The sequence below is a fragment of the Patagioenas fasciata genome, chromosome Z, assembly GCF_037038585.1.
Source record: "Patagioenas fasciata isolate bPatFas1 chromosome Z, bPatFas1.hap1, whole genome shotgun sequence".
Lineage (NCBI taxonomy): Eukaryota > Metazoa > Chordata > Aves > Columbiformes > Columbidae > Patagioenas > Patagioenas fasciata.
In genome coordinates, this window is record NC_092560.1 from 10,653,618 (window position 1) to 10,669,498 (window position 15,881).

At 44.4% G+C, this 15,881-nt stretch overlaps 1 protein-coding gene across 1 annotated transcript in view; it reads right to left on the reverse strand.

Annotated features, from left to right (window-relative positions):
• Nucleotides 1-7,848, reverse strand: part of SNX30 (sorting nexin family member 30) — a 52,049-nt gene extending 44,201 nt beyond the window's left edge. The window contains exon 1 of the mRNA XM_065860990.2: nt 7,564-7,848. Within this exon, the coding sequence (XP_065717062.1) occupies nt 7,564-7,725 (162 nt within the window). The 5' untranslated portion in view covers nt 7,726-7,848. The remainder of the gene's footprint in view (nt 1-7,563) is intronic.
• Nucleotides 7,849-15,881: the final 8,033 nt, after the last annotated feature.

The window sequence follows — 15,881 nt, forward strand, 5'->3', positions numbered from 1 at the left end:
AATAATACTGTTATACGGTAGAAGCTATGTTCAGTTTTACCAGATGGAAAGATTAAAAAAGTAACAGTACTAAGACAGTTATGTTGATGCAAGCGTTTGCCCAAAGTATTAGCTATCCTTCATCCTGTTCAGAAGAGACAGGAACTATCAGTTTCAGAGACACTCACTGTACTGGGGAGCTGTGGATCATATAGAGACCACTGACAGTGCTAGAGCATCTACACTGTAAGATATTATTAAAGCACCCTTACCAATAAAATCCTGTTTCTATAAATGAAAGCAATTGTGTTTTTCTATGTGTTTCTACACCGTGAAATCCCAGACTGGCTACAAGCAAAAAGGAGACAAGCACGCCATATTTTCAGCAAGATACCACGGTATTAACCTGTCCAAGTGATATCATGGGTTTGAGAGATGAAGTAGCAAGAGAAAGCAGTACTAGTTACCACCAGGATGAAAGATGGGAAACTGGATTCAGCCAGCAGCTTGGCTGTGGGTAGAGCACTGACGGCAAGTTGTAAGCCACACCAAGTTTAAGTCAGTCCTTTTAACTAGGAGACTAGAAAAGAACTGCCTGATGCACACATGTGCACACAGACAGTGCAACAGAAGAGACAGTAGTTCCTTTAAACAGCCATCCAAAACTGGAGTTCAGAGACAATGACTAAGCTCAGCCTTTGAGAGCTGATGGTCTGCTTATGAAGCATGTGGCAGACAAGTGCTTGTATTTCAAGCTTCCCCACCTAAGAACCATTCAGTGATTTAACACACACCTACTATGCAACATAACCTCCCCATTCATTGCAGTTACGGAGGGAAAAGAACCACAAGATTTCCCAGAAGCCAGAACAGCTTCATCTTACTGCAAGAAGCCTCACATTCACAGGTCCTTATGGGTAACTTGAACTGCAACATTTGCTAGAGAGACCACACAGCAAAGGTGACATCAATCTAGGTTTCTGAAGTGCACTGGTGACAACTGCCTGACACACGTGACTAATAAGTTGACTAACAGAGATGCTTTGCTGAGCTTTGGTCTTACAAAGAAGGAAGAGCTGGTCAGAGATGTGAAGGCTTGGGTCTGCCTTGGCCACAGTAGCCATGAGCTGGTGGAGCTTGTGATCCTGAGAGGAGAAAGCAAAGGGCAGGATCACAAGCCCAGACTTGCAGGGAGCAGACCTGGCCTCTTTGGGGATCTGTTAGGAAGAAGGCACATGGCCCTGGAGAGGCAGCCAGAAGAACTAATTGATTTAAGGAACACATCTCCAGCCCTGAAACTGATCCATCCCAATGAGCAGAGAATCAAGCAAAGGTGGCTGGAGACCAGTATGCATGAATATGGAGCTCATGACTAAACTCAAATATAAAAAGGCAGCATAAAAAAAAGGCAGCAGCAGGCACAACTGACCTGGGAGGAATAGAGAGACACTGCCTGAGCATGCAGGGATGGCTTTTGTGGAGGAGTGGAAGAAACCAAGTGTCACTCCTGTGTTCAAGAAGGAAGATACAGGGAACTAGAGGCCAGTCAGCCTCACCTCAATCCCTGGAAAGGTGATCAAGCAAATATCGGAAACAGTTTCCAAACACAGGAAGGACATGATGGTCAGTATGGATTTCAGGAAAGTCATGCTTAATTAACACAATACCTGCTATGAAGATATGACTGATCTACTGTACAAGAAGAGAGCTTTAATGTGGTCCATCTCAACTTCAAGAGGCCTTTCAACAATGTCTCCCAAAACATCTTCCTAGACAAGGTGAGGCAGTAAAAGCCAGGGAGATGTACAGCAAAGTGGGGTGAAAACTGGCTGAACCACTGGGCTCAAAGGGCTGTGATCCCACAAATTCCATCTGGAGGGCAGTCATTAGTGGAGTACACCTGCAGACAGTAATAGGGGCACTACTGTTTAACACCTTCATTAATGACCTAAATGACCGGACAGTGTGCACCTTCAGGAAGTGCACTGAGGGTACAGAACAGGTTGGAGTGTCCAATACATCAGATGATTGTGCTGTCATTCAGAGGGACCTCAAAAGGCTGGAGATATGGGCTGACAGGTACTTAACGAAATTCCACGTGAGGAAATGCAAAGTCCTGCACTTGGCAGAAATAACCTCATGTAGCAGTACGTGCTGGAGCGTGACTGGCTGAAAAGCAGCTTGGCAGAAAACAAACAAACAAAAAAACCCCAACACACCACCAAAAAAACCCCACACAACAGATCCCAGTGGAAATGCTGACCATGAGCCAACAACATGTCTCGCAGCAAAGAAGGCCAACAGCCTGGAGAGGAGAACACTCAGGGGATCTTATTAATACAGACAAATACCTGATGGGAAGATGTCCAGAAGGTAGTGACAGACCCTTTTCAGTGGATCCAACGACAGAACAAGAGACAACGTGCACAAATTGAAATATCAGAAGTTTCACTTCAGTGTGAGAAAGAAATTTTGCATTGAGGGTGACTGGATTGCAGTAACAGGTTCCCCAGAGAGTTATTATATTAAAAATCTAGTTTTACAGCACCCTAGGCAGCCTGCTCTAGCTAGCCCTGCTCCAAAACAAGGGGTTGGACTAGAAGAGATCCAGAGGTGCCCTCCAGCCCCAGCTTCACTGTTGTCAGTTTTGTGTTCTTGTAGACTGGAACTGAGATCAACTCATTCCTACTGACATCATTCCACAAGTCCACCAATTTCAGTTCCTGACTTTCTGTAGTCCTCAGTCTTTCTTAAGATGAAGAATTTACCTCCAGCTTGTTTTAAGAGCAATACATGGTGCTGGTCCAACAGTTCCCATGTAGTCAGTGAAAGAAGAGGTTTGTAGAAGCTCAGGCAGATCTATTTTAAGCTTTCAGATTATACTGAAAACTGGTTTCATCTGTGGGTGGATGAAGTTAAGAGTAGTAATTATAAACTAGCAACGAAGGAGTCTGGAACTAGAGCTCCAGACTCTCAGTATATTTTTTGTTGGAGAGCTGCCAGGCTCCCTTCCAGAATATGAGTGCTAAGTAACAGCACTCCAGCAAACACACCAAGTATTTATACTTGATCCAGTGCTAATACAGGCCTAGAAGTTCACCAGACTGGTAGCTTGGAAGCAGATGAGCAAGGGAGTCACATGCAAGCAATATTTTTCAGTCAGTAATCAGAAGTTTGCAGTAGGAGTTTTAACATCCATCTACATGACTTTGCGAATTCAAGCTATGCATTCATTGCAAGGCTGGTATTCCAGATCAGCTCTGCCTGATATACCACCTGTAAAACAGCCCTGAAGCCACTTCAGCTGTCTCATGTTAACAGAGGGAAGTACAAGACATGCACACCTCCAAGAAGAAAAGCTGAACATGTTACAGGTAGGTGGCCACAAGCAGTATCAGTTAGTCAGAGATGTCTGAAAGGACAAGAGAGTCTGAGCGCTGTGACAGGTGGGATATTAAAGCTTGCAGAGCTATAGGTAAGACACCAGTACTGCGAGTCGGGACCCTATCAGACAGCTGCCAGTGTCAAGGCAGAGCACAGCAAGAGCAGCCAACATCATCCTGCAAGGAAGATACAAGTCTAGACGGACTACAAGGACCACAGCTAAATGACAGCAGGAGTAAGCCATGCAGAACACCTTCTAATTCTGCACAGCCTGGCACTTCCAACACTTGGCAGCAGGCTATTAAATCTGCACAGCCTCAGTGGGGCTGCATCCTGAGTCTTATCAGACTTCCACAATCATTTAGGTACAGTCACACAGCATAATACCATCTACTCACCTCTGCTGCAAGCCCTGTAACTCATTAATAATGCCTTTTGTCCTCAGTGTCAAAGTGTTTGTCCTTGTGCACACAGCAGATTCACTATTGAAAGTGACAAACTAGTGAACTGGAGTCAAGTAGTCACATGCAAGCAAGCAGAACTTCCTTTTTTTTTTTTTTTTTTTAAAAAAAAAAGAGAGAAATCCACACTAACACTTCCACATTTGTATTACCTTCCTTTGCAGAGGATCTGCTCTGGAAAGCAGATCTCAGTTAGTTTGCATGCCTTCCAAAAGCTCTGTAAGAGAGCAAGAATTCAGTTTTACATCTAATTCTGCAATGGACCCTGCCATGCACCCTGGGGGATTTTTTTTCCCCCAGCATGTTTCTTTCTCACCTAATGCCAAATAAAAAACCAAAAAAACAGGGGGTCAGTACTGTTTAGATTCCACTTTAGCTTTCTCCTTATTTGAAGGTTAGCAAGGGTAAAGGGAGAATAAGCTTCAAAAAACTCATGGTGGTCACATATCAGGACAAACAATGTTTTATGCAGTTAGACTTGAGGGAAACACAATGTTCTCTAGAAAGATCTGTCCAATACAGAAACACTTCAGAGACAAAAACCTACAATTTAATGTTCCGTGTTTGCTGCACTATCAGTCAAAGCCAAGTGCTTAGCCAGAAATGTCCACTTCAAGAGGCTGGATGCTGCTCAGAAATCAAGGTTTCCTTGCTCCTAAAACAGCTCTCTCCTATAAGAGAGGATGAAGATGTTGTTTCAGACCATGGAAGCTCTGCAGGTCTCGTCATAAGATGTGCAAAACTTGGGACTGGTCTACTTAGAGGGCCTCAGAACCAGGGAAGCCACAGAAAACAGCAGAGGTTTTCCTTCCTTTTCCCATGATCTCTACTCCTCTGGTAACATTAGCCACTGTTCTTAAACAGCAACCAAAGCTTTAAGAGACTTCTGACTTAGGGTCTAAGCTACTAGATGGTTCCCATGTTTGAATCAAAAAACAACAGGAGACACACAAGCAGTGTTCCTGTCTTCCAGGTTCCTCTGACTCAGGATAAATTAGTGTTCTCTCTCAGCAGCTCCAAAAAAGCAAGGAAAGCATGCTTAAAAGAATGCAAAGCAGCAACGTCAGAGGTTCAACCACTCCAGGCTGCATATCTGTGGCAGTGGAAACTGAAGCACTGCTTTATTGTTAGACAACTTCCCTGGCTCCTGCACTTCTCTCCCCTCAGAGGACTTCAGTCTTAGGTACTTCTATCTCACAGCAATGTTTAGGAATTATTCACTCAGAACAGGTAACCAGAATCCAGAAGAAGCAAGTTCACGACTTCATGGTGAAGGGTCAGCCACTGCCACTATCCCTGTGCCAGAGGGATGTCCTAGTACAGGTCTGGTATGGACAGCGGTCCTAACACAAGCTTACTGACTCAGAAACACTGTTAAGGAGGAGACTTTGACCCAAACTTCTCCTGCGGCGCCAGACTCCATCAGACTCTCCAGAAAAGCCCTGGGAAAGGTCAAGAGAACAGATGAGCACAGCTCCTATTCAAGAATCAATAAAGAACAGCTGTAGAGCTCTATCAAACTTGAATACTTGACCTGCCTCTGTTACCCAACTATTGAAGCTACTCACACATCGTTAGTTGATTAGCAAGCCAGCTTTTTAAGAGATTAGTAGCCCACCAGCAGACATTAAGACCAACAGAAATACTAATCATCTAAAAGGCAGTTTTACCTGTTTACCTCCAAATGTCATACTCACACTCTAGACTACTCAATACACAATGCAAGCAGTTGAAGTTCACTATTGTCTTGAAGTTAGGAACACCTGTTTGCTTACTGAAGTGAGAAAGAAGTCAACTCATTTTTTTTTCTTGCTAGTGCCTCAGGTATTAAGCAGAAGAAGGGTCATCCCTCGCACAGCAGAACTGTTGGGACTCCTTTTGTCAGAAGGATCAGACATTTGGCTTTTTCTGCTAAGTCAGCTAGAAGAAAAAAAAAAAAAAGGGAATGCTGCTCTCTTCCTACTGGAAATCCTTTTATTCTGCAAGGCTTATTACCCTAGTGCCATTTCCAGGTCAACCACAGAACTGCTTGCGAGTCTGAAAACCACTTACCTCAGCCTCTTTTTGCTGTTGGCTTTAGAGTACTTCTGTGCTGCCAAGTGCTTAAAACACGACAGCACCACACACAGATATTAGAAGATGGACTTCACCTGTGTTGCCGGTGGAAGAACTGGGCAAGGACTTTCCTATCTATGACAAGTTTGCTGACCACAGCCTGAGGCTAGAGATGCTCCTGATGATACACTTCTCAGACAACTCACAGCAGTACAGCAGAGAAGAGCTTGCTTGGGCTCCAAAAGCAAAAGAGCTCTTTTAATACAGCTGAGGAAAGAAGTTATTGGGTGTGAGCTACTCCTCAGAGCAGAGCTGCTTACCAGCTACACAGCAGTGTGGATGGACAGCGAGTACAACACCACCACTGCACTCCTGAGCTGTGAGGAAGCACACGAAGGCAGCTGCCAACTCCTATTCCTACAGGCTGGTCAGACAGCAACCTGGTTACATGATTATATCCAACCTATCACAGACAAAAGATGGCCACAATTCCTACTCCCACCTTACTCATAAACCCCCTTTCTCTCAGAGGGCAATCAACTCTTTCACAGGTTTCTTAGGTGAACGCATCTGTTCCCAGAGGGAAGGTAAGCCTGGCTCCTCACTTGAGCAACAGTGGGCAAGTGTTCAAGGAGAGACCACCTTACACAGGCAGGAACCTGTGTTGAATCTGTACAGCACACTGACAGGGCGGCAGAAGGTGACAGATGGAAGAGACCAGACTACCTTGACTCACAGGACCGTATCTGACCAGCTACTGCTGGCACATCCATCCTGCCCAGAAGCAGCTCCATGCTCCTGGGGAAAACAGCCATAGGGAGTACCTCTTGCCACCAGCAGCTCTGTAACATGTTGTATTCACACCAGCTGGCCCTGAACCGCTTACTATAAAGTTTCAAACTGATCTCACCCCTTGCAACCCTTACTCCCAGGAAATACTACCTTAAGACATTTCAGGAAGTCTGCCCACAGAGATACCAAGTCCTTACAAGAGTAACTAACATATCAGCAGTGCTGTGCTGTCACTACTGCTTCCACATTCAGGAATTACCACATCCAAGGCCCACAGACAGAAAAAGCACTTTGCAAAGCCTGCTAGTGTCCTGTGGACACACGCCAGTGCTAAGGAAGGGAGAGCAGGCACAGATGCTTCTGCAACAGCATCCTTTCTGCTGTGAAGAGCACGTAAGGAGCTCAGTTCTGGAAAGGACAACCACAAACAAGTTGATGCCAAGCTTGGTGGTAAGGAAACAACGGCAGCTCCAAGCCTTCCCCATGAGGGCTACAGGAAGGAGGCGTCGAGGGGGCTGAAGCAATTCCTGAAGCATTCAGACCCATCTGTAGAGAGTGTGAGCCACAGGAGAATACAATCAGTGAAGTCCTGCCTCTCACACCCACTCCGGTGAGAGTGAGAGCTCTGGTGTCCCAGCTGGCCCCTCGCACAGAGGGACACGATGCCTCCAGCCCCTCGACCCGGTGCCTTCTCCCCCCTACTCTCCCCGGCTCTTGTAGTGGATGTCAGCAGCGCCCAGGGCTTAATTTCCTCACGGGGAGAGACAGATGCAGCTGGGGAAGGGGATGTGGCTGGCAGACACACTCACACCACCCTTCTCCCTCCTCTCCATGCTCCCCCTCCAAAGAAGAGAGCCCCCAAATGCCGCGGCCCCCCGTCCTCGGTCCGTACCTTGTCGGCGATGCTGCGGGGCAGGAGCAGGTCGGGGCTGGGGGTGAGCGCCGGCCCCATCTCCTCACTGCTGGACGTGGCGAGGGGATGCGGCATCTCCCGCAATGACTTAGGCCCGGAGGACGGGAGAGGCTTGGGGGCGCCCGCCGCGCCGCCCGACATCGCGCCGGGACCGGACAGCGACCGAAGGAAGGAGGGAGCGGAGGCCGCGCCGCCTCGGCGGGGAGCTGCGGGGCCGCGGCCAGAGCCTGCCCGCCGCCACCGCGCTACGAGAAGGAGGAGGAGGAGGAGGAGGCGGCGGAGAAGGAGGAGCGAGAGCAGCGCCTGCCCGCGCAGCCACCGCCCGCCCCTTTACAAAGCACCATCCGCGCCACCTGCCCCCCCAGCCCGCCGCGGTCCCCGGGCTGCCCCGCCCGCCCGCTCGCTGCCCCGGGGACCAGCGGAAGGCGCGGGCCGCCTCCGCGCGGCGGCAGCGGCCCAGGGCCCGCCCCCGGCAGGCCCGGGCGGGCGGGACGGCCGGTACCAGCCGCCGCCCGGGCCGGGGAGCGGGGCAGGCGGGCGCTGCCGTGGTGCCATCGGGCGGCCCCGGCGGGGAGCCCCGACTGCGGCGCTAGCGGCGGTTTCTGCGACGGTCACACGCCCCAAAAGCAAGCCAGATCCTCGGCTTTCCCAGGCTCGGCTCGCCGGCTTAAAACTGATTACGTGTTGGAAGGGAAACTGCAAAGACGGCGGGTGTCCGTGCAGGACGCGAGCCCGCGGTCGTGGCTGAAGTGGCAGTAGGGGCCAGGAGGTACCTCCTCCGGCCCCACCGGCAGGACGGAGCTGCCCAGGCGGGCGTGGGGGCTCTTCTTCCTCGGGAAGCTCGTATTGACAGCGGGCTGGGTGTACACTGCGAGCAGACAAGCAGATGTCTTGCTCGTTAGGCCAGCAAACCACAGCAACACGTTTTCAACGATTGCCGTGTGTTTGCTTTCACCGCACTTGAGAGATTTCACATTTTCATAGAATAATGTTTCACACGGAAGCTTCTTGGAATTCATTGCAAAGAATTCTTTTTGTATTTGAAAAAAAAATCAAAAGATGCACTGAAAAGTCTTACTCTAACCCTGTGTACAAGGAGTTTTTGTATTTTTTCAGACAACTTTAAATTCAGTCTCTTATGATTTCCTAAAATGAGCTGAAAGGTTATATCAAATCCTGTAGAAATGTCCATGCGAATTCATCTACCAGCATATATCAATTACAAAAATTCAATTATGTATCCTCTATCAAAAAGTGCTGATGACTGTTGAATAATTAATAACTAGGAAAAAAATCATCGGTTTGAGATATTCCCTGAACACATAAAGCAGCTACATTTGTCTGATAAATTATTCTTTGCGAATAGTTTGCTCAGCATTAATTAGATATAATAGAGTAACATACTACTGAGGGAAGAGATGGATCCCTGTGAAACCCTCATAATCCCTTCCAGCTATATATAGATAAATAAAGATATGCATACAGATACATGACCAAACAGGACTTGGATTCTATACACATTTTTGCTCACATTTAACTTTTCTCGGGGGAGTACAGCCTACCAAAATCAAAAGGGCAGCACTTCACTGCTACCTAAATCTAAGCTGGCAAGTTTTACAGGTGTCATCACCAGGTGCTGTGCAGCAGGAAAACATGGGAGTGCAACTCTGTGGCCCTGCATTGCAAAAAGAAACACTATTTATCACAGCAAAAACTATGAAAAAATACATCTTTACTATAAATAGCTACTTAATATTATGTAATGTTTGAACTCCGGTAATGATCAAAATCCCCTATCACGTCCCAGGCCCAAGTGAGAAATAGGCTGTGAAATATGTCTTGTTCATTACACTTAAGAAATAACCTATTTATCAGGAAAAGGAAGCAACACAAATTAGCCAGCATAAATATAGACACCCTGGCTTTTTTTTCTGGACTATCCAAATCTGAAGTGGAAACTATTGTGAGAAAGCAGCACTGCCACACTGCCCAGGTACCAGTTCCCTTCAGGTTTGTGAAATCCTGTATCTCAAAGGCTGACGACTTACCAAGAGCTCTTCCTGTCTTTTCCCTTAAGCATCCTCATCCAGCTGTGTTTCCAACTCAAGCCCTTCTCCAAAGGAAGCCTGTCAGGGATGCTTAAACCAATGCACTCAAAACTTGGACACTTGGGCACATTCTGGCTCTGTGCTGGTACAAATGACCTTCTGCTCATTAAACATATTTGCTTGGTGGGGGCAGCAAACTGAGCATAAGCCTGCTGCATCCTTGCAGCAAAGACAAACAGCAGTATGCAGGCTGCCTAGACGGCAAGCAACAGCAGATCGAGGGCAGCGTTTATCACTCTCTACTTGGCACTTGTTAGACCTTATCAGAAATACTGTGTCCAATTATGGGCCCACTAATACAAGAAAGGCACTGAAAAGCTAAAGGAGGTTCAGAGGAGGACACTGAGATGTTTGGTGCCTGCAAGCAGAAGCTGCAGAGCCAAGTTTTTTTCAGCCTGGAGCAGACAAGGCCCCAAGAGCACTTAATTGCAGCCCCAGTACACCCTACAGGGAGGAGATGGAAGAGATGGAGCTGGGCTCTTCACAGCAGTGCACAGCACAAGAAGACACAACAGACATAAATTGAAACAGGAAATTTGTGATGGATGTTAGGAGGAACTTTTTGCCCCTGAGGACAGCCAAGCATCAGACCAGGTTGCAGAGGCGGTGCAGTCTCCACTCTTGGAGATTTTTCAAGACAACCTGGTCTGATCTCACATCTGACCCTCCTTTAAGCAAGTGATTGGATGAGAGACTGCCCTAGGTCCCTTCCAGCCTGAATCATTCAGTGATTCAGATAACATTTGTTGCTCTGGAAGTTGTATATCTAGTTTCTGAAGCAATGTGAGGTGACCTCTCAGTTTTCCTGTACACAGGGATGAAGTGGCAAGCTCCAATGATTCATTTACTGGTCTAGTAGTCCGCGAATACTGAATGTACAGGCAATATATACCTCTTTGTTTACCAGTTACATTTATTTGCACTACCTAGATGGTTTCTGCTTGGAACTGAAACATGTCACCCTTAGTCTTTTCATCTCACATGAAGTACTTGGGATCGCTGTCAAATAACTAACGGGATCAGTACATGCAGAATACAGGAATATTTGTGCACCTGTGACTACAAGCAAGCTGAAGTCTGGCTGGGAAAAGTTCAGAAGACATTAGCAGAAGGACTTTTATCCAGGAAAAAAGACAAACCTGGTGGTAATTATGGTGGTACTCCTAAATTCTGACTGTGATAGTTACGTTTTAATTTCAGAATTCCAACACCATGGCATGCTATAAAGTTAAGATGGTTAATTATTCAGCAGGTCTTTTTCCTATATTGATCCCTAGATCACTTCAATATAAATGTTCGCTATAACTCATTTCTGATAATAACATGCATTTAGTGAAACCACACAGACAGGGTTAGGGTATCTGTAAATTTCTTCAGGACTAGGGACAGGTATCTATCTTCCCCTGGTTTCAGTGAGTACCATGTCTGTAAATATCTGTATAGGCAGCAAACTACGTTTAGCGATGATACATACCTTCAGTAGCAGATGCAAACTGTCATTCTGAGAACCAGAATTGCTGATAGAACCAAAAAACCATTTGGGTTGGAAGGGACCTTAAAGATCATGTAGTCCAACCCCTGTCATGGGCAGAGACACCTTCCACTAGACCAGGTTGCTCAGAGCCCCATCCAGCCTGGCCTTGAACACTGCCAGGGATGGGGCATCCACAGCTTCTCTGGGTGGCCTGTACCAGGGTCTCACCACCCTCAAAAACTATAAATCATATCTCAAAATATGTAAAACTTACTTTAAATTTGTAATCTGAAAAAAGGCTAGCCTTTTATATGCTGTCTTCTCTGCAAGTTCATATCACAGACTAAGGCAAGTTTTTAGCTTCCTCTTCAGCCATAAGAGAGACTTCTTTTTTTTTTTAGCATGGAAGAAGACAGCCTTACATACTTGATTTCAAGAACTGGAACTTCAAAAAGACAAAATATAAAACATTTTAAGACTTGCATTTGAAAAATCAGAGTTAAGAGCAAATTCTTGTACCTCAATTAGAACTAGTTATGCATTATCAACAGAGGCCATAAATAACTACAAATCTTATGTGCATGAAACAAAACAGAAAAAGGTATATTATGTAGCTGATTTCTTGTAGAAATTTTTTTCCACACACAAATAGAAAACCTCTAAATGCATCAGCATGTGGGTCATCTGGTTCCAGCAGCAGGCACAAGAATGTACAGCCAAAACCTGAGGAAGGAAAGTGTCTATTTTTCTTACAGTAGCAGCACAGAAATAAATAAATGTCTTAATTCTGCTAAGAAGTTAAAAGTGATTAATCACATGGGTGTTCCATTCTCCACTTCCTACTCAGTACCACCAGCTGTGGTGGTGTAATTTTACGACTGTAATATTTTGTGTGACATTTTTATTGAGTTTTCTTTTTGTTAAACATTGACCAAGCTAAATACAATCAGCACATCAAACATGCAGCCAACAGAATAAAATACACAATGAAAATCAAAATCAGTGACTGGCTGAAGAAAGACTGTGGTTCAATGCCCACCTATAAACCAAGTTAACCTGAGAAAACAGGCACACTCCCCTAGCAAAATCTTAACTATTTATCATGTTCATATCATTTCAGCTCAGGCACAAGATAAAACAGAATAGGTATGCACATAGTACTAACAGGGCAAGAAGACAAATTGTTTGTTTGGGGGTCAAGAATCTCACAAATGCAAGACAAATGCCACCAGTTCCATGTGGTGGTGTTTTTTCTTTCTGAATAGTTCTGCCTCTGTATCACTGAAACAGAAGTCATTCAGAATACCCCTTTGGCTTGTTATTAGGATGAATACAGGGGAAGGATCTACAGTTCACCTTTTCATCCCACTATTTCAGTGATAATCTTGCATCTCCATTAAGGCAACATTAGTTCAGGAATTACTCGTATTGCTTCCACTGTTTAGCTGCATCTTCTCAACCAGGGCTGATATATATTTTAATTAAGCACCTCTGGCACCAACTGGAGATCATTCTATGTACATTACCATCTCTTGTGATTTTTACTAAGGGTGGGACATAGGCCAACATAAGCGAGAAGAGGAATTTTGAAGAGATTCTATGCAAAGCTATTGAGTTGCATTATGTCTGACATAACTGCAGTTCACAGTATAGAAGCAGTTTGGTGGGTGTTTCTGAGATCCAGGTGCTTTCTCTATTACCTGTCCAAATCCTCTAGAAAAGAGCATTTTGTTATTTAATACAATTCCTAATTTTAAAATAAGTTGACGGATAGAAGCAAATATACTACATAGCAGCAATACAACATTAGGTGGCAAAGTGCTTTTCTTCAAAGCAAGGACTGGAGCAACTCAATAATAACTGGAAGGCACCTGTAGGAAAACCTATTCACAAATGTAAAGATAGGCCACGCATTCTAGAGTGCCAGGTACTCCAACACCACCACTCAGGATGTTTTTATAATGGCAGATGGCTTTGTAAGTGCTCAGTGTGAGCCTGAAAAGGACTCTCAGTTGTTTCATAGCATTCTTTCTGTAATGCATCTTCATCTTCTTGTTCAGATAATGAGATATAAAATGGTAATACAGTTTACAATGAATAATAGCAGGAGGCCAGCTTCAGGTTGAATTTATTTACTAGGCCAGACATGTAAAACTCACCTGCTTTTCATCAAGTATTTAAAGCCGAAATTACAGGATTCTTCTCTAGAGCACACTCCAGACAGTAAAAAGAACAAACAATAAGGGAGGCTGGAGGCCACACCAGCCAAACTGTCAGGCTTGGCTGGTTTGCTAGGTCAATGGCACTAAAAGCTTTTTTCCCCATTGTGAACAGGCTCTCCTTGACCGTTTTATCTTTTTTCCCTTGTGCTCTACCTGGAGAGGATAAGCTTTGTGTCTGTTTTACACATAAGCACATATGAAACTATAATAGTACGAAACAAGAGCATCTGAGAAGATGTAAAAACATTAAAATCAGTTCCTATCTTTTGAAAAAAGGTCCCTCCTTCTGTATGCTACTACAGTTCAAGTCTTGTACTGCAGGTTGAAGAGAATGGGCTTCTGACCTGACCCAGTTAAATCTTATGCCTGTGCTTGTTGACTCTGTACAGAGATGGGATCACTGTCAAGTCGACAGCACTATTCACATGCACATGCACAAGCTAACGGGTGAGCTTTTGCTGCATCAAAAGCCTTCAAAGCCGTCAAGTTTGATGGGGAAGCAATAAATAGGATTGTGGCAAGACAGGGCATTGTGACAGAAAGAGGAAGTCTGTGCTAAATGGCTACCAAATTAAAAATCAAAAGTCCAACCATGGAGGAGGATTACAGCTATGGATATAGTACCTTGAGGCAACTGGATATAAAAGAGTAATCCAACTAAAATGTTTAAAGTCTCTTAAAAATAATCTAATTTGTTTGTTTGTTTTGTGACTTGCACAATAAATATAGACATAAATGGAAGTGTTTAGAATGGATCTGTATGAGTAGCTCTGCCAGCTGGCAATAAAAGCAGCCCTCTGGAAGATCTTGGCTCTAGCCAAGGAGACATCCTGCACAGCCTATTTTCACTTAGGAAAAAAAAAAAACAAGAAAAAAAAGAGTAAATCACTGTTTTACCTCAGCTTTGTCAACTGCAAGCAGCCTGTAGGGAATAGAACTGCCCATGGCCATTCTGAAATGTTGCAGTTTATGATCATTCAGTATCACGTCCAATTTAACTCAGCTTGTGTTTATTTGATGAGAAACATGGCTCCTTCTACACCAAGATGGTGAGAACAGCAGCCTAAAAACAGCATTTTATTGGCTCAATAAGCAGGATGGCCAGATTTGTGAGCCAATGTTCAAGAAGAGCCTTTTTTTAAACCAAAGATTTTTTAATGCCTTTCCAATAGACATACTATAAATGTTATGTTTCATAATTTTTTATATGACAGTGGTGAACAAGAAGGGGGAACTTGGGGGAAAAGTTAAAATACTCTAATGCACAAGAGATTAGACTCTTCCTTGCAAGAGCTACGTTCCTTTCTGCTTCTACAACCCAAGGAGGAAATCAATTTACTGACCTGAAACTCTTCCTAAAGCCAAAGGATCATTTGACTTGAGGCAGGATTACATTCTGTAGAGATGCTCAAAGTTACTACGATGATAAATTTTCATCACATTGTACAGCACTGCAGAATTAACGAGCCCCGGCCTTTCTGCACCTGAGTTTCCTTGCCGATGGCTCCTCCTTGCCCTGACACCTTTTCCTTTTCTACCTTCCTTCCTCAATCCACAGACAAGGACCACTGTCCATTACTTAATTCTTCTTACAAGAAGAATTAGCCCAGCAGCTAAGCCTTTATGTCTCAATCTGCAGCTTTTCAGAACTACTCACATTCTCTGTCCCACCATGACAATGCAGAGAAATGCACCGGGTATTATTATTATTATTATCAGCTTGAGCACTGTGCTGCTCTTCACTTGCAATGTTTCTCAGCAGTTAAGGATTACAAGCAAGATTTCTAGGTAAAATGGACTGCAGATCACCCAAGACAGAATAATTATAAGGAATTAAAAAAAAAAAAAGAAAAAAGAAAGAAACAAACATGTAAACACACAAAAAAACCATGCACACACAAAAAAAATACCAAACAAACAACAGCACATTTGACAGTTCTCAAGGGACAGTGAGAAATTACAAAAATAACAACAAAATAATAACAAAAAAAACAACCAAGCCAACACCACAAACATCAGGAAGGAAGACACTGAATCAGCTACTCAGGCAAAGAGGAATTGAAAATAATGTCCGTATGTGGGAAAGGCAGCAATGTTTGCCATCCACAGCATTCATTAACAGAGCTTTAAAGCAAATATAAAACTCCCTGAGATTCTCAGATGTTTGCTGGTTGTTCAGGTGCTGGTCTGGGTTTTCATTAACACACACACATACAAACACCCAGGCAAACAATCTAGGTAGCTAAATTCTAAATCTGGATGTTACAAATCTCCAGGCATAGGTTTGTTTAGTTTTACAACTTTCACACTTAGTGAGGCTTTGAAAAGCAAGTATAAATATATGGACAGACACCATCTTTGGTTAGCAAAACATCTCCCATCTCACAGAATTTATATGTATAAAAATAATGCAAACTATTTTAAGTCAAACTAATGATTCTAAGTACTGATAGGATTTTTATATATTTTGTACAGTCAAAAATGTAATTTATT